This window comes from Monodon monoceros, unplaced genomic scaffold, assembly GCF_005190385.1.
Source record: "Monodon monoceros isolate NGI ecotype Baffin Bay Population unplaced genomic scaffold, NGI_Narwhal_1 Super_Scaffold_2, whole genome shotgun sequence".
Taxonomy (NCBI): Eukaryota; Metazoa; Chordata; class Mammalia; order Artiodactyla; family Monodontidae; genus Monodon; species Monodon monoceros.
The window spans coordinates 52,433,534-52,457,095 of NW_021703776.1; the positions used below are offsets into that span (position 1 = coordinate 52,433,534).

Below are 23,562 nucleotides of genomic sequence, written 5' to 3' on the forward strand. Positions count from 1 at the left end.
AAGTTCTGAATTATGAGGATGGGGCACTGCGGGTGTCTGCTACAGACACTGTACAGTTTGGAATTGTAGTTAAAATCTAAATAAAGGCTAAAGCACAACTATGAATGGGCTAAAATGAGTCTACCATGTCTTTAAAACAATATACCAAGCACATTTTGAAATACTGAAGGCTTATCTTCTTAGTAACCAGTGGATAAAGCAATTATAGATTACTATTTAATAGGAAAAAATTTAAGTGCTGAGTAAGAAATTATGCTCTGCCCCCCAAGGTTTAAGACTATGTTTTAATAATAATACTTGGAGTAGAGACTTGGAGAAGATGAATATGAAAGTAGAAAACAAAATCTAAGATAAAGAAAAAAATAAAACAAAAGCAGTTGAGATGTACCAAATATGAAATAAGGGTACAAGCAGATAATATAAGAGCTATGACAATTATAAATCAAACAAGAGGTCAGTGAGGAGAAAATTCATTTCTAAGTTATAAATAGCAGAAGTTATTTAGGGAGACATGAGATACATGGCCAACTATATACTGATTTTTCACTTAAAAAAAAGTAACCATAAGACAATCCCAGTGGCACAAAACACACTTTTTTTTTTTTTGCGGTACGCGGGCCTCTCACTGTTGTGGCCTCTCCCGTTGCGGAGCACAGGCTCCGGACACGCAGGCTCAGCGGCCATGGCTCAGGGGACCAGCCGCTCCGCGGCATGTGGGATCTTCCCGGACTGGGGCACGAACCTGTGTCCCCTGCATCAGCAGGCAGACTCTCAACCACTGCGCCACCAGGGCAGCCCCAAAACACACTTTTTATAGAAAAAAGAAGAGAGGGGAAAGGCCTTTCACCCCACCATGGGCTTTGTATAAACAATCCCAGGCAAAGCTCATATAATCATGAGGTGATTTATAGACATATTCCTTCTAAAAATACTGCAGAATTTCTCTTTCTGACTTACGTCACTAATACCATATGCTAACAAATATATATGGAAACTAAAAAAAAAAAAATGGTTGTGATGAACCTAGGGGCAGGACAGGAATAAAGACACAGACGTAGAGAATGGACTTGAGGACACAGGAAGGGTAAGGGTAAGCTGGGACGAAGTGAGAGTAGCATTGACATATATACACTACCAAATGTAAAACAGATAGCTAGTAGGAAGCAGCTGCATAGCACAGGGAGATCAGCTCGGTGCTTTGTGACCACCTAGAGGGGTGGGATAGGGAGGGTGGGAGGGAGATCCAAGAGGGAGGGGATATGGGGATATACGTATGCATATACCTGATTCACTTTGTTATACAGCAGAAACTAACACAACATTGTAAAGCAATTATACTCCAATAAAGATATTTAAAAAAAACGAAAAAACAATTCAGAACTGCCCACTGAGTGAATCATAGGATTTCTAGCAGTGCACAAAATTCTCAATGGGACTTCAGCTCTGGCTTCAGCTAATAGCTGGAAGGAAGTCCAGGAACCGAATTAAGAAAGGAAAGGAAGTGTAATTTGATAATCTGATTTGTATTTAAGAAGCTACATAAACTTGGGACTCAGCTTTAAAAATACATATGTGGTTCCCAATTAATTATTCAGAATGAAAGTGGTTTTAAAGGGTAGTTTTGATTCAAAATATTTAAAATTTTTTATTTTTTAATAAATATTAATTTAGGACCTATTACTAAACATTTGTTCTGAGTATACATTGTGGAAAGTGCTAAGAAAACCATTTTATATATCCAATATTATATATAGCCAATAAAGCCAATATTTTGTAATAACTTCAGAAAAAAAATTTAAAAAAAGAAAACCATTTTATTTCAGTTTTGCCAATTGTTTAATTCTTCAAAATAATTATGTTGGCCCAAATTAAGATGGTCATCAGGTTTTTCCTGTGCAAGAAAAATATCTTTGTTATCCAAAATCATTAAAAACAAACAAACAAAAAAACTGTTCTGAAGAATAGGTGACCATGACTGTTAGTATTATGGCCAATTAAGTTATTTTTTTCAGTTATGTGTCTGGATCCAGAATTTTTTTGTAAAGTGCAGCTTTTACACTGTTCAAATTTTTATGCACATTAGCTTATTCAAAATTGAATCTCAAATGTATTTCAGTTTCTTTAATGATGCATTGAACATATGGACTTCCATAAAGTCTGAAGATCATTCAGACTTTCTTATACATCTAGCCCATATTTATCACCATTATTTTGTGGAAAAATCTCATTCTGCTTATTTCCCTTTAGCTTTTGACTCTACGAAGAAGATCTGGCTGCAGTATAAGAAATGAATGTTCAATACACTACTGTCTGCTAATGCTCATAAGATTTTTATACCTCAAAATTCAGATTCTTTGATATTTCTTTGGACTTATCAGATAGCAATTTCCAGTAAAGAAAATTTTGATTATCTTTTTAATTTTTAGGTTTGTCGTTTGATGGTATTTGATGAGCTAGAAAACTGACACTCCCAATAGAAAAGAACAAGATTAAGATTCTATTATATATAGATTTTTAAAAAAAGCTTTATTATAGAAGTAGTATTTATTTGGATCAAGCACTGCATTGAACAATTTTATTACGATATTTAACTTTTTGGAAATCCTATGAAGTAGGTATCACTTACTGCTTAAAGAGGTTGAGTAGATTTTTAGATCTAGGGTTAGAGCCTAGTCTGATTCCAAGATTTCTTTTACTCATAGTCAATTCAATACACTTCTTCCCACTGGGCTGATTATTACAAAACAAAAGGGATTTTACCACAAATAAAAAAAGAAAGAAAAGGGGAAAAATCTAGCACAGAATAATAATTCCAAACGAAAGGAATAAATGTAAGTTTACATACTTCAACCATTAATTGGCTTGTATTTAATAATTCCACTTTGAGAACAAGCTCATTATATTAGCTAGGTATGTGTTTTACAGTTCTTCTTGGGGTATAAGTCAGAGAGCTGTATTATTGAGCTAAAAATTCTAATGGTTATTGACTGAGATGACTTTATGGCTAAGCTGAAGATATAGTTCACTTTTTACAAAACAGATGAGACCTCATTTCTGTTTTCTGTCTAAAATTGAGTTAAACTCCCTTAAAAAATATTGAGGACTTTACTCTCTGCACTGGAATAGATATAACACTACTTGTTAAGAAAAATCTTGGCTGTGTTTTTCAGTGTTCCTCCAACCTACTCCTTAAACAGAAGCCCATCTCCACATTGAGATGAACTTAACTTTGTTTCTTTCACAGGACCAAACACAGGGGTATGTCTTTAAACTGTAAATGAAATGACTATATTCATACTTACAAAGAACACCTCAAATTTATGTTTATCAAAAGAAGACTTCACTATGCACTGACTGTTCTGCCCAGAATTACTTTCTAAGTAATGCATAAAACCACATATATTTATACCCTGGCATAATTTCTTTGGTTCTCCCATAGAATTACCTTTATGAAAGCCATTGCTACAGTTGCTCTAAAGATTCAGGCTTGGTGAAAAATCTTTTAGAAGAAAAAAGGTTATCAAATTTGTAGGCATATGGTTGTTCATAACATTCCTTTATTATCCTTTTAATGTCCATGAGATCAGTAGAGATGGCTCCTCTTTCATTTTTAATATTAGCAATTTGTGTCTTCTGTCTCTCTCTTTTTTTTAAGTTAGCTTGGTTAGAGTTGTATCAATTTTACTGATCTTTTTCAGGAACCAGAATTAGGTTTTACTGACTTTATCACTTTCCTGTTTTTAATTTCATTGGTTTCTGCTCTAATTTTTAAATGTATTTTCTTTTGTTTACTTTGGATTTACTTCGCTCTTTTTTCTGTAGTTTTCTAAGGTGGAAGCTTACGTTATTGGTTTTAGATCTTTCTTCTAATATAACATTCAATGCTTTAATTGTTTTTCTAAGACCTATTTTTGTTGCAGCCCACAAATTTTGATAAATCATATTTTCTTCTAACTTAGGTCAAATATTTTAATTTTTTTCTTTGAGACTTCCTTCTTTGATTCATACTATTTAGAAATATCTTGTTTAATCTCCAATTATTTCGGGGGGGGTTCCAGTATCTTCCCATTATTGATCTCTACTTTAATTTCATTTTCATCTGAGAGCATATTTTGGGTGATTTCTATTCTTTTATAGTTTGACAAGTTGTGTTTTATGACTAGAATATGGTCTATCTTGGTGAATATTCCATGTGAGCTTGAAAAGAGTATGTATTCTGATACTGTTTGATGAAGTATTCTATAGACGGCAGTTGAACCTGACAGTATTAAGTTCAACCACGTTCTTACTGCTTTCCTTCCTGTTCAATATATCAGTTACTGATAGATAAGTGTTAGTATCTCCAAGTATAATAGTGGGTTATCTATTTCTCCTTGAAGTTCTAACAGATTTTGTCTCACGTATTTTGATGCTCTGGTGTTAGGCACATACACATGAAGTTTTGTTATGTCCCTTGGTGCTTTGATCTCTTTATCATTATGTAATGCCTGTCTTTATCCCTGATAATTTTCCTAGATTTACAGGCAGCTTTGTCTAAAATTAATATAGTTACTCTAGCTTTCTTTTGATTAGTGTTAGCATGGCATCTATTTCTCCATCACTTTACTTTTAAAGTGTCTTTATATTTAAAGTGGGTTTCTTCCAAACAAAATATATTTGGGCCTCTCTCTCTTTTACTTAATAAACTCTGACAGTCTCTATCTTTTAATTGATGAATTCAGAACATTAACATTTAAAGTGATTATCGATATAGTTGGATTAATATCTACCATAGTTGTGAGTCTTTTCTATTCACTGCTCTTGTTTTTATTCTTAACATTTTTATTACAGTATAACTGCTTTACAATTTTGTGTTAGTTCCTGCTGTATAACAAAGGGAATCAATTATATGTATACATATATCCTCATATCCCCTCCCTCTTGTGCATCACTCCCACGGTCCCTATCCCACCTCTCTAGGTGGTCACAAAGTACCAAGCTGATCTCTCTGGGCTATGCAGCTGCTTCCCACTAGCTATCTATTATACATTTGGTAGTGTACATATGTCAATGCTACTCTTTCATTTCATCCCAGCTTCCCCTTCCCCCTCCCTGTGTCCTCAAGTCCATACTCTACCTCTGTGTCTTTATTCCTGTCCTGCCCCTAGGTTCATCAGAACCTTTTTCTTTTTTTAGATTCCACATATATGTGTTAGCATACGGTATTTGTTTTTCTCTTTCTGACTTACTTCACTCTGTATGACAGACTCTAGGTCCATCCACTTCACTACAAAAACTCAATTTAATTTCTTTTTATGTTTAAGTAACATTCCATTGTATATATGTGCCACATCCTCTTTATCCATTCATCTGTCGATGGACACTTAGGTTGCTTCCATGTCCTGCCTTTTGTAAATAGTGCTGCAATGAACATTTTGGTACATGTCACTTTTTGAATTATGGTTTTCTCAGGGTATATGCCCAGTAGTGGGATTGCTGGGTCATACGGTAGTTCTATTTACAGTTTTTAAGGAACCTCCATACTGTTCTCCATAGTGGCTGTAACAAGTTACATTCCCATTAACAGTGCAAGAGGGTTCCCTTTTCTACACACCATCTCCATCATGGATTGTTTGTAGATTTTTTGACGATGGCCATTCTGACCAGTGTGAGATGATACCTCATTGTAGTTTTCATTTACATTTCTCTACTGATTAGTGATGTTGAGCACCCTTTCATGTGTTTGTTGGCAATCTGTATATCTTCTTCGGAGAAATATCAATATAGGCCTTCCGCCCACTTTTGGATTGGGTTATTTGTTTGCTTGATATTGAGCTTCATAAGCTGCTTATATATTTTGGAGATTAATGCTTTGTCAGTTGCTTCGTTTGCAAATATTTTCTCCCATTCTGAGGGCTGTCTTTTCATCTTGTTTCTGGTTTCCTTGGCTGTGCAAAAGCTTTTAAGTTTCATTAGGTCCCCTTTGTTTGTTTTGGTTTTTATTTCCATTTCTCTAGGAGGTGGGCCAAAAAGGAACTTCCTGTGATTTATGTCATAGAGTGTTCTATGCTTTCCTCTAAGAGGTTTATAGTATCTAGACTGACATTTAGGTTTTTATTCCATTTTCAGTTTATTTTTGTGTATGGTGTTAGGAAATGTTCTAATTTCATTTTTTTACAGTAGCTGTCCAGTTTTCCCAGCACCACTTATTGAACAGGCTGTCTTTTCTCCATTGTATATTTTTGCCTCCTTTGTCAAAGATAAGGTGACCATATGTGTGTGGTTTATCTCTGGGCTTTCTATCCTGTTCCACTGATCTATATTTCTGTTTTTGTGCCAGTACCATACTATCTTGATTACTGTAGCTTTGTAGTATAGCCTGAAGTCAGGGAGCCTGATTCCTCCAGTTCCGTTTTGCTTTCTCAAAATTGTTTTGGCTCTTTGGGGTCTTTTGTATTTCCATACAAATTGTGAAATTTTTTGTTTTAGTTTTGTGAACAATGCCATTGGTAGTTTGACAGAGATTGCATTGAATCTGTAGATTGCTTTGGGTAGCAGAGTCATTTTCACAATGTTGATTCTTCCAATCCAAGAATATGGTATATCTCTCCATCTGTTTGGATCATCTTTAATTTCTTTCACCAGTGCCTTATAGTTTTCTGCATACAGGTCTTTTGTCTTCTTAGGAAAGTTTATTCCTAGGTATTTTATTCTTTTGGTTGTAATGGTAAATGAGAGTGTTTCCTTAATTTCTCTTTCAGATTTTTCATCATTAGTGTATAGGAATGCAAGAGATTTCTGTGCATTAATTTTGTATCCTGCTACTTTACCAAATTCATTGATTAGCTCCAGTAGTTTTCTGGTAGCATGTTTAGGATTCTCTATGTATAGTATCATGTCATCTGCAAACAGTGACAGTTTTATTTTTTCTTCTCCGATTTGGATTCCTTTTATTTCTTTTTCTTCTCTGATTGCTGTGGCTAAAACTTCTACAACTATATTGAATAAGAGTGGTGAGAGTGGGCAACCTTGTCTTGTTCCTGATCTTAGTGGAAATGGTTTCAGTGTTTCACCATTGAGAACTATGCTGGCTGTGGGTTGGTCATATAAGCCCTCTATTATGTTGAGGTAGGTTCCCTCTATGTCAACTTTCTGGCGGGTTTTTACCATAAATCGGTGTTGAATTTTGTCGAAAGCTTTTTCTGTATCTACTGAGATGATCATAGGGTTTTTCTCCTTCAGTTTGTTAATATGGTGTATCACATTGATTGATTTGCATATACTGAAGAAACATTGTGTTCCTGGGATAAACCCCACTTGATCATGGTGTATGATCCGTTTAAATTGATTTTGGATTCTGTTTGCTCATATTTGGTTGAGGATTTTTGCATCTATGTTCATCAGTGATATTGGCCTGTAATTTTCTTTTTTTTGTGACGTCTTTGTCTTGTATTGGTATCAGAGTGATGGTGGCCTTGTAGAATGAGTTTGGGAGTGTTCCTCCCTCTGCTATATTTTGGAAGAGTTTGAGAAGGATAGGTGTTAGCTCTTCTCTAAATGTTTGATAGAATTCACCTGTGAAGCCATCTGGTCCTGCACTTTAGTTTGCTGGAAGATTCTTAATGATGGTTTCAATTTCATTGTTTGTGATTTGTCTGTTCATATTTTCTATTTCTTCCTGGTTCAGTCTTTGAAGATTGTACTTTTCTAAGAATTTGTCCATTTCTTCCAGGTTGTCCGTTTTATTAGCATATAGTTGATTGCAGTAATGTCTCATGATCCTTTGTATTTCTGCAGTGTCGGTTGTTACCTCTCCTTTTTCATTTCTAATTCTGTTGATTTGAGTCTTCTTCCTTTTTTTCTTGATGAGTCTGGCTAATGGTTTTTCAATTTTGTTTATCTTTTCAAAGAACCAGCTTTTAGTTTTATTGATCTTTGCTATTGTTTCCTTCATTTCTTTTTCATTTATTTCTGAACTGATCTTTATGATTTCCTTCCTTCTGCTAACTTTTGGGTTTTTCTCTTCTTTTTTCTCTTATTGCTTTAGGTGTAAGGTTAATTTGTTTATTTGAGATTTTTCTTCTTTCTTGAGCTATGATTGTATTGTATAAACTTCCCTCTTAGGACTGCTTTTGCCGCATCCCAAAGGTTTTGGGTCATCATGTTTTCACTGTCATTTGTTTCTAGATATTTTTGGATTTCCTCTTTGATTTCTTCAGTGATCTCTTGGGTATTTAGTAGCATATTGTTTAGCCTCCATGTGTTTGTACTTTTCACACTTTTTTTCCCCATAATTGATATTTAGTCTCAGCATTGTGATTGGAAAAGTTACTTGATAGGATTTCAATTTTCTTAAATTTACCGAGGCTTGATTTGTCACCCAAGATATGATCTATCCTCGAAAATGTTCCATGAGCACTTGAGAAGAAAGTGTATTCTGGTTTTTTTGGATGCAATGTCCTATAAATATCAATTAAGACTATCTGGTATAATGTGTCATTTATAGCTGTGTTTCCTCATTTGTTTTCATTTTGGATGATCTGTCCATTGGTGAAAGTGGGGTGTTAAAGTCTCCTACAATTATTGTGTTACTGTCGATTTCCTATTTTATGGCTGTTAGCATTTGCCTTATGTATTGAGGTGCTCCTATGTTGGGTGCATAAATATTTACAATTGTTATACCTTCTTCTTGGATTGATCCCTTGATCATTATGTAGTGTTCTTCTTTGTCCCTTGTAATAGTCTTTATTTTGAAGTCTGTTTTGTCTGATATGAGTTTTGCTACTCCAGCTTTCTGTTGATATCCATTTGCATGGAATATCTTTTTCCACCCCCTCACTTTCAGTCTGTATGTGTCCCTAGGTATAAAGTGGGTCTCTTGTAGACAGCATATATATGGGTCTTGTTGTTGTATCCATTCAGCCAGTCTGTGCCTTTTGGTTAGAGCATTTAATCCATTTACATTTAAGGTAATTATCAATATGTATGTTCCGATTACCATTTTCATAGTTTCATTTCATTTTCATAGTTTCATTTTCATAGTTTCATAGGGTTTTTTATTGTAGGTCTTTTCCTTCTCTTGTGTTTTCTGCCTAGAGAAGTTCCTTTAGCATTTGTTGTAAAGCTGGTTTGGTGGTGCTGAATTCTGTTAGCTTTTGCTTGTCTGTAAAGATTTTATTCTCCATTGAATCCTAATGCGACCCCTGTTGAGTAATCTTGGTTGTAGTTTTTTCCCTTTCATCCTTTTAAATATGTCATGCCACTTCCTTCTCTCCTTCAGAATTTCTGCTGAAAGATCAGCTGTTAACATTATGGGGATTCCCTTGTACATTTTTTTGTTGCTTTTCCCCTGCTGCTTTTAATATTTTTTCTTTGTCTAATTTTTGACAGTTTGATTAATATGTGTCTTGGCGTGTTTCTACTTGGATTTATCCTGTATGGGACTCTCTGTGTTTCCTGGACTTGATTGACTATTTCCTTTCCCGTATTAGGGATATTTTCAATTATAATCTCTTCAAATATTTTCTCAGACCCTTTGTTTTTCTCTTCTTCTGGGACCCCTATAATTCAAATGTTGGTGCATTTAATTTTGTCCCAGAGGTCTCTGAGACTGTCCTCAATTCTTTTTATAACGTTTCATCGTTATAAAATGAAACGATGAAGAGGAAAGTCTAAAAGTTTCTGAAAAGAAGGATTAAGAGCCAAAATGACATATAACTTTTCAACAGCAACACTAAAGGCTAAAACCCAGTTGAAAAATAAATAAAATGTGAGCATAGAATAAACGCATTTATATTTACTGGCAGACAAGGGCTCCCAAATTTTACCTTGTGTGTATTCTTCCTTAGGAAGCTTTGGGAAAATAGGTTCCACCAAAAGGAGGAATAAAATAAGACATAGGAAATCATGAGATCAAGGAAACAAGGACTACAGCCTAAGAGAGAAACAAAAGCATTCATAGGATGATGATAAAGAGAAGTCCTAAAAGAACAGCTGTGCAGCAGGTCTGGAAGGCAACCGGGTAACACTGGAGCAGAAAGACCCAGGACTTCACCAGAAGAGGGAGGGGCTGGACAAGGACTGATCTATTATTTCATTTATCTGATGTTTTGAATTTGATGTTTGAATCAGACTTTTTTCTTATGTATGGTAAATAGTTCAGAGATGAATTAGAAATAGGCAGTGGTTTTAAAAAATTGAGCAAATACAAAAATAAGGTAGTTTCTAACTCCAGGAAATAATAGGTATACAAGAAAGAAAATATAATTATAAAGTAATCACAGTACCTTATGAGGGTCACATAAAAAAAAATCTACAAGTCACAGTCACATAAATTCTGATCACTGACTTAACACAATAAAATACAAATCCCTATGGACTGACAAGATATAAGTGAAAACATATGAAGGCAGAATAATGTGTATAGTATAATCACATTTTATGTTTATGTTTTATACAAGAGTTTATGACTTGATAATAAGTATTTAGAAACTTATCTAAAAAGATATGGACCAAATGGTAATTAAATGCTATTACTTAATGTTCCATACTTATATATTCCTTAATTTTTAATATAAACAAGTATCTAAGCATTCCTTTTAAGAATTAATTTTGTATAAAATATAGATCCAGGGCTTCCCTGGTGGCACAGTGGTTGAGAATCTGCCTGCCGATGCAGGGGATGCGGGTTCATGCCCCGGTCCAGGAAGATCCCACATGCCATGGAGTGCTGGGCCTGTGAGCCATGGCTGCTGAGCCTGCGCGTCCGGAGCCTGTGCTCCGCAACGGGAGAGGCCACAGCAGTGAGAGGCCTGCGTACCGCAAAAAAAAAAAAAAAATATATATATATATATATAGATATATAGATCCAAAATGTGATTTAACTTTTACACAGTATTTCAGTTTATGTGCATCATAATTTAGCCACTTTATTTTCATTGTATGTTTAGATTGCTTCTGGTGTTTTTCTATTTTAAATATCTTCATGTCTAAATCTTTGGAATTAATGTGATTATTTTTCTAGAATACATGCCAGATGGAATTGTTCTAGGAAAAATTCACATTTTAAGTCTTTGATAAGTAATCCAAAGCTGAACATCAAAAAATTGAGACAATTTATATCCCCACAAGCAATGTTTAACCGTATCTATTATCTCACATCTTGTCAACACTGGGTAGTATTCTTTTTTCATATTTGACACCATTTTTTTGAAAAACTCTTCAAGTTTGTATTTATATGATTACAAGTGAGGTAGACCATGTGTTCATATGTTGTAAGTCATTGACAGTCTTCTGAATGTACCCCTCTCCTTTCCTCTCCTTTTCACTGCTGTAAATATTTCAGTCATATCTCTTGGGCTCTTAGGCTCCCATCTGACGGCAGAGCCAAGCTCTCTTCCTTGTGTTCCAACCCTTAAACCGCTTCTAGGTTTTTTCTTCTAAATCACAAATCTGATAATATCATTTGCTTGCTTAAAAGCCCATGAAGACTAGCAATTTCCCATAGAGTAAAGTCTAAAATTCTTCAAGTGGAACACTACTTCAGCATTAATATGGGCTCAAGTATTTTCTTAAATTATAAAAATGTGTTTTCATGACAGCCTTTGCTCAATAATTACAAAGAACTTGGGATTAGAGAGCTAATTTTCCTCATTATAGTATTCACTCTAACTACCCAAGAAGTGATTAAGGAGTGACATCACCAAGATGGTGACATAGGGGATTGCTGACTTTGTTCCCCCCTCAGGAGAAGAACAACTAATAACTATTCAAGAATAAGACATCACTGAGAAAATCCTACAACACAGGGGTGAGGCTAAAGCACCCCTTGCACCACAGAGACCAAGACACTAAATCAGAAGGTGAGAGAAGAAGTTACACATTGATTGCATTGTCCCTCCCCCAGGCCAGTGCAGCATCACATGGAGAGGTCTCCCTTCAGCCTCCAGTTTCTCCAATGAGCAAAGAAAACCCAGGGTGGACAACCAATCCCTACCCCCAGCATTGTGGGTCACTTTGTGGGAGCCCCTACTCTGATCTTGCCCCAGATTGCAAGGGAATCTTCAGGGCTCAACCACGGGGACAGAGAATTGGGGTGAGGGGTCTTAACGACACTTGGATCTTGGCAGACTGAGTTCAGACCTACAGTGCCCAAGTAGTAATCCCAACCAGCAACAAAGTGAAAAGATAACCTATGAAAGGGGAAAAATATTATCGTTATATATCTGATAAGGGGTTAATATCTAAAATATATAAAGAACTCATACAACTCAGTACAAAAACAAATAACTCAACACCTACCATAATTATCACTTCATGATATATGTAAATAAATTGGGAATATGCCAAAAATCACTGAATTGTACATTTTTAAACAATTAAAATGGTAAATTAAAAAATCATCATGCTGTAACCTGAAACCTACATGGTGATATATGTCAATTATATCTCAATAAGGGAAAAAAGAAGTGATTAGTCAATGATGGTAGAATATATTGACAAAGGACAGAGTAGCAGGGTCAGTATGGTGTGCTGGTATATCAACTCTGGAAAAATCAAATGAAACATATAAAGCGCTATTTGTAGTGTGTGTGGATCTCCCACCACGGCTGATTTCAATCTACCAGTGGTTTAAGAACCAGCTCACAAATTTTTTGAATATTAAACAGTTGGCTCTGGAGAGCCAGTGTAGGCTGACTCCAACCACCACTGACAGTGCCAATAGGGTATTATTTGGAGAAGTGGCAACATTCTAACTTGAGTTAGAATGCAAAGGAAAGATCCTACAGAAGAGATGACATTGAGCTAAGACACAAATGAAAAGAGGAATCAGAAAGTTGAAAGTCATCTGAAAAAACAGCTCTGGAAGAAAGAGATATGGCAAACACACTAAGGCAGGAAATCACTTAGCACATCTGAAAAACAGAAAGAACAAGAACATATATTTTAAATTTATTTTTCAGTTGGGAGCTCACCTTGAGATCAAAAGGTCTCTTAGCCAGGGTGAAAGCAGTATTTTAGAAGAGGTGAATTATGATTCAGAAGCTAAGATCAGTTTTGGTTCTTTTGTACTTCTTTGCTAATAGAGTTTCCAATTACTGCTGGGTAATTCTTGGGGGAGGGTGGTGGCGCAGATATAGAAATATAAAAGCTGCCAGAAACCTGGGTTTATAGAATACAAAATACAGCAGGAAATAAGTATTATTCTATTTTACCAACATTTATGGTTCTCAGTGTTCATTCTAGACACTCTAGTCTATATTTCTTCTTCAATCTTGCCAAGCCTACAAATTAACTATACTTTTAAATCCTGTTGCCACATTAAGATGACTAGTAGCTTAAATATACTATGCTGAAATGTATCATTGGGCAGTCTTTGGATAAAATATAAATCAAATTGTAGGAACAAAGCAAGAATAACTGGATTAAATTCAATTATCAGCTTTGGGAGTCTTTTCCCTTTGGCGTCAAGATGACAAAAGATAATTCTGTTTTGTTTATTTTATCTTGAGCAGGTAGAGATGGGGAGAATCCAAAATAACATTTTAAGAATGAATCAGTTGGAGTTCAAATCCAGGCTTGAGAAGTGAACCGCTCCTCCAGAGTGAAAATAAATTCTATTGCGAAGCAAACGAAGATTAGGAGGATTAAGTGTCACATGTGGAGGATCTGAAAGTGGATTTGTTTTTTATTATTGAAGGTATTTTTATGGGTTAATTGTATGGGGATCCGGTTCATTTGTTTTTTCTAAGCTGAGATGAGCCAGTATGTCTCTGGGGCAGGAGAGACTTGTGCTGCTTGTGAGGATGTGTATTATTTGTTTCAATATTATGCATTAGCGGCTAACAGTCCCAAGAAAGGGATTATGACTTGGTAGTCTCAGGAGTAATTAATTGTTACTGACATGTTAGCTATATTAATAGTTACAGTACTCTCTTTATCCAATACAACTCTCTTTATTGTAATTTGTATACATGTTCAAATTGCTTTAGTAATAATGCTCAACATTTACACAGAATTTTTAAAAGTTCAAGGCAATAGCTAAAACAATCGAGTTATTTCCAAAAACATGAGTTAGGTATAGAATGTGGCTGTCAAAACTGGCAATTCAATTTTTCCTTGTTGAAGAAACAGAAAAAAATCAGCTTTTTCTACAAGAAACACATCTCAATTTTTATTAAATTATAGAAAACATTATTAAATATCCAATGGAATTACTTTAAAGCTTTAAAGCTATGAATCCCAGATTATTTTACTTTATTATTTAAAGTTATATATTAGCTTACTTCTCTAGAATTACAATAAATCTGTAAATAATATAAGCTTTGCAATAAAATAAACACATAGGACTGCAATTTAGATACAAGGTAACACAAAAGCTTTAGAAATCACTTATTAAAATGAAGGATCCTGAGTAATTATAAATGAGAGGAGGTAGAGAGGTAATTCAGATTACCCTGTTTCTAGTTCTAAACTATTCTATTAATGAGTAATAGAATTAATTCCATGTGAATTTGGATTCACTTCTAAGTGTACCAAAAGACCATATTGTTGGAAGTTCAGCACAAGAGGCCAGATATTTACTCTGAATCCACATGGAAAATAAAATTAAGGCAGCTGTTCATATTACTTAGGCCAGAAAATACTCTCATCCAAATCCCCAGCAAGAACCAAGTAGAAATATTTAGCTTTGGGATTTGGGAGAAAAAAAAAAAAGATTTTGCATATTTTACTTTAGTGCATATTTCCTATTTCTTGTACCTAAAATTCAGTTTCATTTAAAAGGCAAATTGTAAACTCAGCTTCATTTAGAATTCAGGTAATTTTCAAAATATTTTGGGCCCAAATAAATCTTTAGATGGAAGTATTTCAACATTTATCTAAGAAAGCAGTTTTATGAGGTCTATGGCAAATTTAATTATTTCAATGTTTCCCAAAGTGGGCAGCATGTACAAAATTCTGTACAATATGAATGTGTTGATCAAAAGGAATTTGGAAAATGCTGTTAAATCAGCTTAGCATGAGATCTCAGCTTTTTTTATATCTGGATATAAGTTGTCAGTCTATGTATTAAATCTACTGAAGTATATGTTGAAATACAGCCCCCAGGCATCCCAGACAGAGGGAAGATTATGAGCCAATAAGAGCAGGTGGGAAAGCATAATGAATCTTTTAAGAAACTATAAGGAAATTCTGGGGTTGCAGGAGATAAATCTGGAAATGGATGCCCGAGCCAAACTGTGGACATTTTGAATGACAGACTAAGTAATTCAGATTTTTAAAAAAGTCAGCCAGCAGCCATTGACGCTTTCCAAGGAGGGGAGTGATAGAATAAATATGGTCGTTCGGGAGGATCAATCTGGCTGAAAATGGATAGGTTGGTGTGGAGAAGGGAAAACACTGGAGGCAAGGAGTCCAGTTAGAAGGCCCTAGCAAAAAATCAGGAGTGATATTAAACATGAATGGTGAAAAGAGAATGCAAAAGGAAGAATGAGAACAAGGTCTATTGCAAGAGAAGAATGGGAGGAATGAGGGACAGTTTCAAAGATTTTTAAAGAGCTCTCCAAGAGACTGATGGTGACTTTAGTGATCACAGTGAATCTTTTGCAGCTTCTCTGGGTTATACTTGATACAGGTTCCCATGCCTTGATATAGGTTTTCTACCATAATGGACTTTCCATTCTTGGCTAACATAGCTAACTTATAATTCATTCTTTAGGACTTCTAGCTCACCTGTCATCTTTTCATTCTTAAATAATTTTTATATGTTCTCTTAGTATCCTAGATATACAAATTCTACAATATTTAAATCAATGTATTTTACAGATTGATTAGGTAGATTACAGGTTCCCCAGTCAGATTACAGGCTCCCTGAAATTAGCGATTAAATTTGTCCACTTTCAACAGCCAGCACAGTAGCACATAGTGGAAACTCAACCACTCTTTGAACAACGAGTATGCCTAGGAATCTTAGAGTGTTAGTAAGCCTAAAGAAAGACAGAAATGGGCAAATAGATGGAATATAAAGATTGAGGAAAGGTAGTTTTATCAACATGTTGGAAAGCCAATGGAAATAAGATTGAAGAAAGTGATAAAAAGGGAAATTGATGAGGCAGAATTGCAGAGTGAAAGGCAGACTGTAGAATGCAGAGCTAGTGTGGAGAATTCACCCTCCGGTAGTCCAATACTTTCTACTGTTTTCAAAAGAGGCCTCATACCCCTCCATTTCCTCACCTTAGTTCCTTGTGTTTCCACTTTCAAGAATTCCATCCCATCTTGAGCCTCTTTTCCAACATTTACACATGCACACTTAAAGCACAGGTCAAATGTCACTATCCCCTGAGACATTCTGTGGTCACTTATTTCTCTGAATCTCCAGAGTGACTTTTTTTTAATATGCAGCCTGAAGCACTCCTACATAAAATTCACGTTAGGTGATACTTTTGGGAAGTTTGCCGTTATAGACATAGTCTATCTAATAAATGACAAAAGGATGATAGAATTAGAATCATCATTTTACAACTCCAAATGAAGTAATAGGTTTAAGCAAATGATCATCTATGGATATAAGAACTATTAGTGGAAAAAGGTTGGTGGGGTACTTAATGATGGATGGATCAAGGCAATAGTATCTGAACCCACTGATCAAACTTCAAGTCATAAAAAGAAAGAAAACTAGACATCATACACCTCCTTATGGAAAGACACAACACACCCTCTAATATATTTTTACCAAGAAAAAAATGTTAACCTGCATTTGACCAGATTTTATCTGTAACAACAAGTTTAAAGGAAATATAGAAGACAGAAAACGTGCAAAGACAACACTGGGTTGTATTCAGTAAAATCTCAAATTTGTGAAACAATACAGTTTTTCAACAAATAAATTGCAAGGAGTAAAATTTAAAGAGGGAGTGAAAAACCCACAGTTTAAATATATATTAAAAGAAACTTAAAGATGTGTCAACCAAAAGTGTGATGATAGGTTTGGATCCTCATTTCAACAAACCCAAATTTATAAATCATTTATTAGACAAATGAGAAAACAAGACCACCCACTGATACCAAGATACTGTTAATTTTTAGGTATGATGATGGCTATGTTGTTTAAGCATCATTATTCATCCTGAAATACTTTCAGATGAAATGGTACAATGTTTGGAATTTGCTTCAAAATAATGCACGGTGGTAGCAGGGGTGGGGAAGTGAGTGGTGGTGCTATAAATGAAACAAGACTGATTGCTATTGGAGTTGGATAGTAGCCACATAGTTCATTTTTATTTATGATTGAAAAATTCTATTTTGTGTCATTTCAAAATACAAGCTCCTGTGCTCCATCTTAGAACTATTGAATTAGAATATCTAAAGGAGAATCTGGAAATCTGCATTATTAACAGGTTCCGAAGTGATGACTATGCACACTAAGATTTGGGAATCATAGTCCTAAACAATTCATCCCATTGTTCTTGCTCTTGTCAGAGACATCCAGTCAATTATATATGCACGCTGCATCTTTAAAGTTAGAAATTATGTCTTGCATCTCCCAAAGCCATATATTTTATATGTGCTCAATAAATATTAGTGATGCTAGTCAAAACCTTTATTGCTGTTCACTCTGAATAAATATTCTAGGTCTAGAATGTACGAGAGTTACCCATATATTCAAAGATATTAGGAGTGTGCACCGTTTCAGCTCTTAGCAATAATCCTCTGGCTATGTGGAATTTCTTTCTTAGTGGTATTTAACACTCCTAATTCCTAAAGGGCTAGTATTCTCATACCTCATGCAGCAAGGATAAAATTTAACAGATGAGAACAATAACCTCCTCTTTCACAGACAGATAGAAATAGAGGATCTTAGCTTCCATGTGTAGAAAAAGAAAATGAAATGTGAGGTGTTTATACCTGCCATTACCCCTCAACTTTGCCTTTGTCAAGATTTTCTTTGTTTGCAATGGTTCATTTATTAAGTAATCACTTTGACCCTCCTAAGAGGGTACTCTTGGGAAAATGTAACCTTATACTGAGAATTTTTTCCCCAAAGACTTAGTATTCCCTATACCTTGGAACTCTTGAAAGAACTCTGATAGATTCTGTCCTAGTACTCGTCCAGTGTTCTAGTTCTGCCACTAAGTAGCTAGGTGGTTTTGAATCTGGCCCTATTTTTAATGGGTCCTGGTTCCCCCACATACATAACTCTAAAATAAATGTCAATCTACCTTTGGATCATCTGTAAGTTAACCTACAGTTTTACATTCCTTCTAGGAAAAAGTATTTCACCCAATATTTAAACAGAAAACACAACCTTCAAGAAAAAAAAGGTATAAAATGGTTTTACCTCAGCATCTTAGACAAGGATAAATAAGGCCAGTTGCATATATTGTGTTCTGAAGGTATAAACCCAGGAATATGAAGGCTATTTCCCACTTCGACTTACCTGCTTATGAGCATGATCATAAGAATTAATATGATTGTCAAACTCCTGGTGTTTGTGGTACTGCTTGTCACATAATTCACAGTAAAAGTTTGCCTTTACATCTTCCAGGGCCTTTGCTGTGGACTTCTCCTTTTCTGGAAAATCCTTAAAAAAAAAGGCAAAAATGTTGGTTACATTTCTCTCTAATAGCATAATCAGATCTCATATTAATCAAGTTGGTATTTAATTTTACTGTGACTAAAAGAATATGGTTAGTCACATTACATTTCAGAAATTCATGGCACTGTGGAAGCAACTTTCAGCTTAGCCTTATCCCTAAGTTATCAATAAACACATAATGACTTATCATAAAGGAGCCCTCAGCTGCAGTATGGTCATTACTCATTCTTCTTCTTGCCACCCACTTCCAGGTGTGGTTCTGCTGACTCACCTAAATGGAATACTCATCCCCATTTCCTCTGCCTATCTAATGGCCTATCTGAAACACTGTAAGACCTCTCCACGACAATATTTTATTGGCGCACTGATTGCATTGTTTTGTATTGTTCACCTACTGCTCACGTTTAGCCTCCCTGAGATCACGTGTTGGGACTTACTATTCTCTCTGCACACAGTGCCTTTCCCACCTTATTAAATTGGTGAGCTTCTACTCCTTTCCCAATACCCAGCTCTTTGCGCCCTCTGGGAATCATTTTCCATGACATTTCAAGGAGGAGAAAGCCTCCATTATGTTATTACTAAACACATCTACGATCATTCCTACTTTGTCCTTTTCATGGACATTTCTTTCTTTGACATTACCCCTTACATTTTTTGGATTCCACACAATTCCATCTTCGGCCAACTGAATTATCCACTCTACACACTCTCCCTGGGTGACCCCATCCATACTATAGTTAGAGCCTTATTTATCCTTAATCTCTAACTCCAGCCTAAGCTTCTCCCACAAGCATCAGCTCCTGCTAGACATTGCCAATGAGTGTACGGCACAGTTTTCAAAATTATTACATTTACAATTTTGACTATGCTCTATCTCAAACAGAATTTTGGCCATATCATCCTCCTGCTTAAAATCCTCCTGAATTCTCTCATTGCCTATAGAATAATAGTGACAAATGCTTATTGAGCATAAACAATGTGCCAGGTATTAGGTTACGTATGTGAATTATCTCATTTGTTCCTCACAACGACCCTACAAAAATAAGTTCTATTTTAATCTACATTTTACAGATGCATCAACCAGCACTCAGAGAGATCACACACTTGTGGTCACTGAGTTACCAAGTGCAGAAAGGATTTGAATTCAAATAACCAATGCCTACCTCCTTTGTTAGTAAACAGCTGTGCTTTACCATCTCCCTTTAAGGCCAAGCCCCTTAATATACCATACAAGCTCCTTCCTACCTCATCAGTGTCATTTATATCAATCCATGCTCCCATGTTACCCTCTTTAATTCTATTAGCAGACATGCCACATGATATTAAAAGATTTGTTTTCATGTCTATGGCTCCCATAAATCTTTTGAAGGCAGGAACCGTTTTATTCATTTTTGTGTCCACGGTGCCAAACGTATTGTCTAGCCCAGAATAGGTGCTTATTTAATATGCATTACATAAATTAATAGATAATGCTGGCTTACATATTCATGCCTCCTACCATTCTGCAAGTTCTTCTCTATTATCCCAAGGCCTAAATAAAAGAATGACTGGCACTTAGAGGATACCAAATAAATATGCATAAAGAATGGGTGAACAAAATAAAGAATGGATTTCAGCTTTGTTTCTCCAAAATGACTAACCTTCTATAAAAAGAACTTAGGCCATAAATCTAAATCATAGGGCTATCACTACCCAGACAAGAAAGCAAACACAGGGAATTTAGGCAGATTCTACAGGGTTGGGAGAAGTGATGGGGCAATTAATTCAGACATGGAACATAATGATTCAAGCCCAAATGTAAGTGTCTAAAACACATGGCAAGAAGCAGGAAAGACATGAGTAACATTAACAAAGATCAAACTAGACAAAATATCTGGATTGCCTATCTAAGAGAGTTGACGTAGAAATGTGGTTACATTCTAGGCTAATGAGGCAAATAAAAGCTACGTGACAGGATGTATCCAGTAATGAGAATGTGGATACCGATTTCAAGACAAAAACCCAGTTACTCAACGAATGGAGATAATATAGTCACTTGATAACTAAGGGAGCAGTAGAGCATTGAGGTAGAGCATATCTTTTGATGCAGTACACTTAGAATCAGGGGAAACCATTATTTTTCATCCAGTCTTTCTCACTAGAAATTTGTTATGCCCTTTCTCAGTATAATTGCAGGGATTGGATTGGAACAGGGACGACTTTGGTTTACCCATAGTTCTTCTTACTTTATGATGAGCCAGGAACAACAGCCTCAGAAAACTGGCCATGTGCCTTGGATATTGAGCAACTCTGCCTCAGCTATGTTCACTGGGAGTGGAGTAGGGGTGGCGACTGAGAATTCAGGGTGAATCTGTAGTTAAAAATGTGCTTTCTAATTATTCCAGATTTTGGAGAGGATTTTGTGACAATAGCTCAATGGTCAGGGGTGGAGCTTTTCCAGTTACTCTTGGCATCTATATCTAAACATTTTTTATCTCTAAAACACCCTTTAATTATGATATTATAATATATGACTCTCAATGAAAAATGTTATGAGAGTTCTACCAACATTTTAGTCATATACCATCTCCTACAAATGTTTACATTTTACAAAGCCATCAGACTAAATTACATGCCCTGTTTCTTGCTTCATTTTTCTTGACGGGAAATAGTGCTGATATACCCGTTTCTCTTCCCTATAAGGGACAAATGATATCCCCACAGCATATCCTAGTCCCCTTATTAAGAGAGGAAGGATGCACAGGTGGGATATAAATGCCATGAGCAAAACATACAGAGTTCACAATCCAGTGTGTCCCTCAAAGCATAAACCCAACAGCAGTGACTGGGGAAACTGAGGCCTGAGAGTAGAAATAAAAGGCAAAGGAGACTACAAGCCAAGAGTTGGGTAAGGATAGAGGAATCATAGAGGAAAAGAAAAACAAAAATCCTTAAGGATTTTTGGCAAAACTTGAAAACTGAGATTAGAGCTTGAGCTGACTTTTAGTAAAAGAACTATAACTTAGTGGTCCATGGTATTACTCAGCATAAGGTAGACCTGCTCTGAAGTGTTCAAACTGGACTACCTGTGGAGATGGAGCTGAGTTGGCCCATCTCTATGTGCCAGGAGGCTGGAGGATAAGGTCTCAGACTAGCAGGGGAGGAATCATGGAGTCTATCTAATTCTACCATTTAGCAGAACAGGCAACTGGTGTTTAGCAATTTCATGATTTGAATAAAATCAGCTAACAGTAAAGCAGGGGCGCAATTTCCATTGTATCACGCTGCCCCATCTACTCAATCATTCATCCGTTCATTTAACCACACATTCATCCCACTATTATCAAGCACTTAAAGGTTTAGTCAAGAACCTCTTGTTAAGCAACCTGTAATCGTCAGTTTCTTACTAGGTCTCTACCTCAGAGTTTTACAGTCTAGCATGGGATAATTACATATGAACAGGTAAACACTATAAACTGCAATACAGTGATAATCATAAGTTGTTATAGAATTTACCTAGTTCATACTAGTTAAGAATAATTTGAAGAAGAAGTCAGATTTTTTCTCTCTCTCTCTTCTTCACACATAGCATTAGATACGCTGTAAGTTCTCAGCATTTCTTGCCTTTTTGTTTAATGACAAGATACTTTTACTGGTCAAACAGCTTTGAAGGCAAATTAAGGTGAGATTTACTCTCTGAAATAATTAGTCTCTAAATATATTGAGATATGGAGTAAACATGAAAGGAGTAAATAGCCACCTATTCTCAGTATCAGTAAATTTTTAAAATTAAAAGTGAATAAAATTCATAATAATAACATTAGACATATAACATTTGATGTATAGCTGTATCATTGATTTGCTAGTCATACAAATTTCCCTTCTCACAGTTTGCCTAGAAGAGGAGACTTCGGAAGCTTGTTTAATAGAAAAAATAACATTTATGAAATAAAAGAAAACTTCTTGTTAAGCATTCTCAATGATCCATTAAATGTTGAAAATGAATTATAAATTGAATGAGTTATCTTAATAAGTCATTTTTAAAACATTAGGCATTGCCAGTGGGCAATTATGTTGCAGTTCAGTAAGAATTCCATAGTAATTAATTACTTTTCATAATTAATATTTTGGGTGCAAAGAGAGTAAATATACTTTTTCACACTAAGAATTTTACATTCATGCATATAACAAGTGTGTCTGTAAAGTGGCAAGTATTCTGACTACAGTAATGTGTTTAGTTAGAAATATGTATGTTTGCTGCTACCAAATTATTTTTATTATTGTAATGATGCTTACACACTAAAATCCATTGCTCTCTCTTTGTAAAATAGAAATCTGCCAAGCACTTCATGTTTGTTAACTCAATCTTCACAACGACTTTACTAAGTATCACCTCTTATTATCCCATATAAAGACATGGAAGACAAGGCACAAACACATCTAGAAACTCACTCAATGTTGAAGAGCAGAGACTGGATTCAGACTCAGATCTGCCTGTCTTCAGAGCTATTAATCACCAGGCTCATGGCTGCCCTAATTAGCCTTTATCCAGATGCTGCATAATTCTGAGCTGTCTCTGCTAACTGTTTTGGTAGATTTGGAATGATACAGAGCCCCTTGCTCCCAGAGAGAGTAAGAGGACTAATTATAATTTTAAAAATCTATAAAGCTCTTGAAGCTGAGAGATGGGCGCTAGGAAAATACAAGGTGGTAGTCCTGTTCTGCTGGTTGTGAATATGTGCCTTGATTATTGAAAAGAAAGAGAAGAAATCAATTGCTGTTCTTCGTATCTCCCTGATGGCAATACCAGCTCGGAGCTTTGAGAACTGAATTCACATTCTTTGCATGAAAGTTCACATTTGACCTTTCACTGTTATGTGTAAGAGATTGCTTTAAGAATTCTAATATTCTCTAACCTGTTCTGTTACACGGGCCCCAGATAAAATCCCGTCTCAAAGATAGTGAATTCTTCTCCTCCTTTGATCAAGTGGCTGTCGCTGATTTAAAAA

At 35.5% G+C, this 23,562-nt stretch overlaps 1 protein-coding gene across 1 annotated transcript in view; it reads right to left on the reverse strand.

Moving 5' to 3' along the window:
* Positions 1 to 23,562, reverse strand: part of ZNF804B (zinc finger protein 804B) — a 513,593-nt gene that overhangs the window by 64,059 nt on the left and 425,972 nt on the right. The window contains exon 2 of the mRNA XM_029233928.1: positions 18,416 to 18,559. Within this exon, the coding sequence (XP_029089761.1) occupies positions 18,416 to 18,559 (144 nt within the window). The remainder of the gene's footprint in view (positions 1 to 18,415; positions 18,560 to 23,562) is intronic.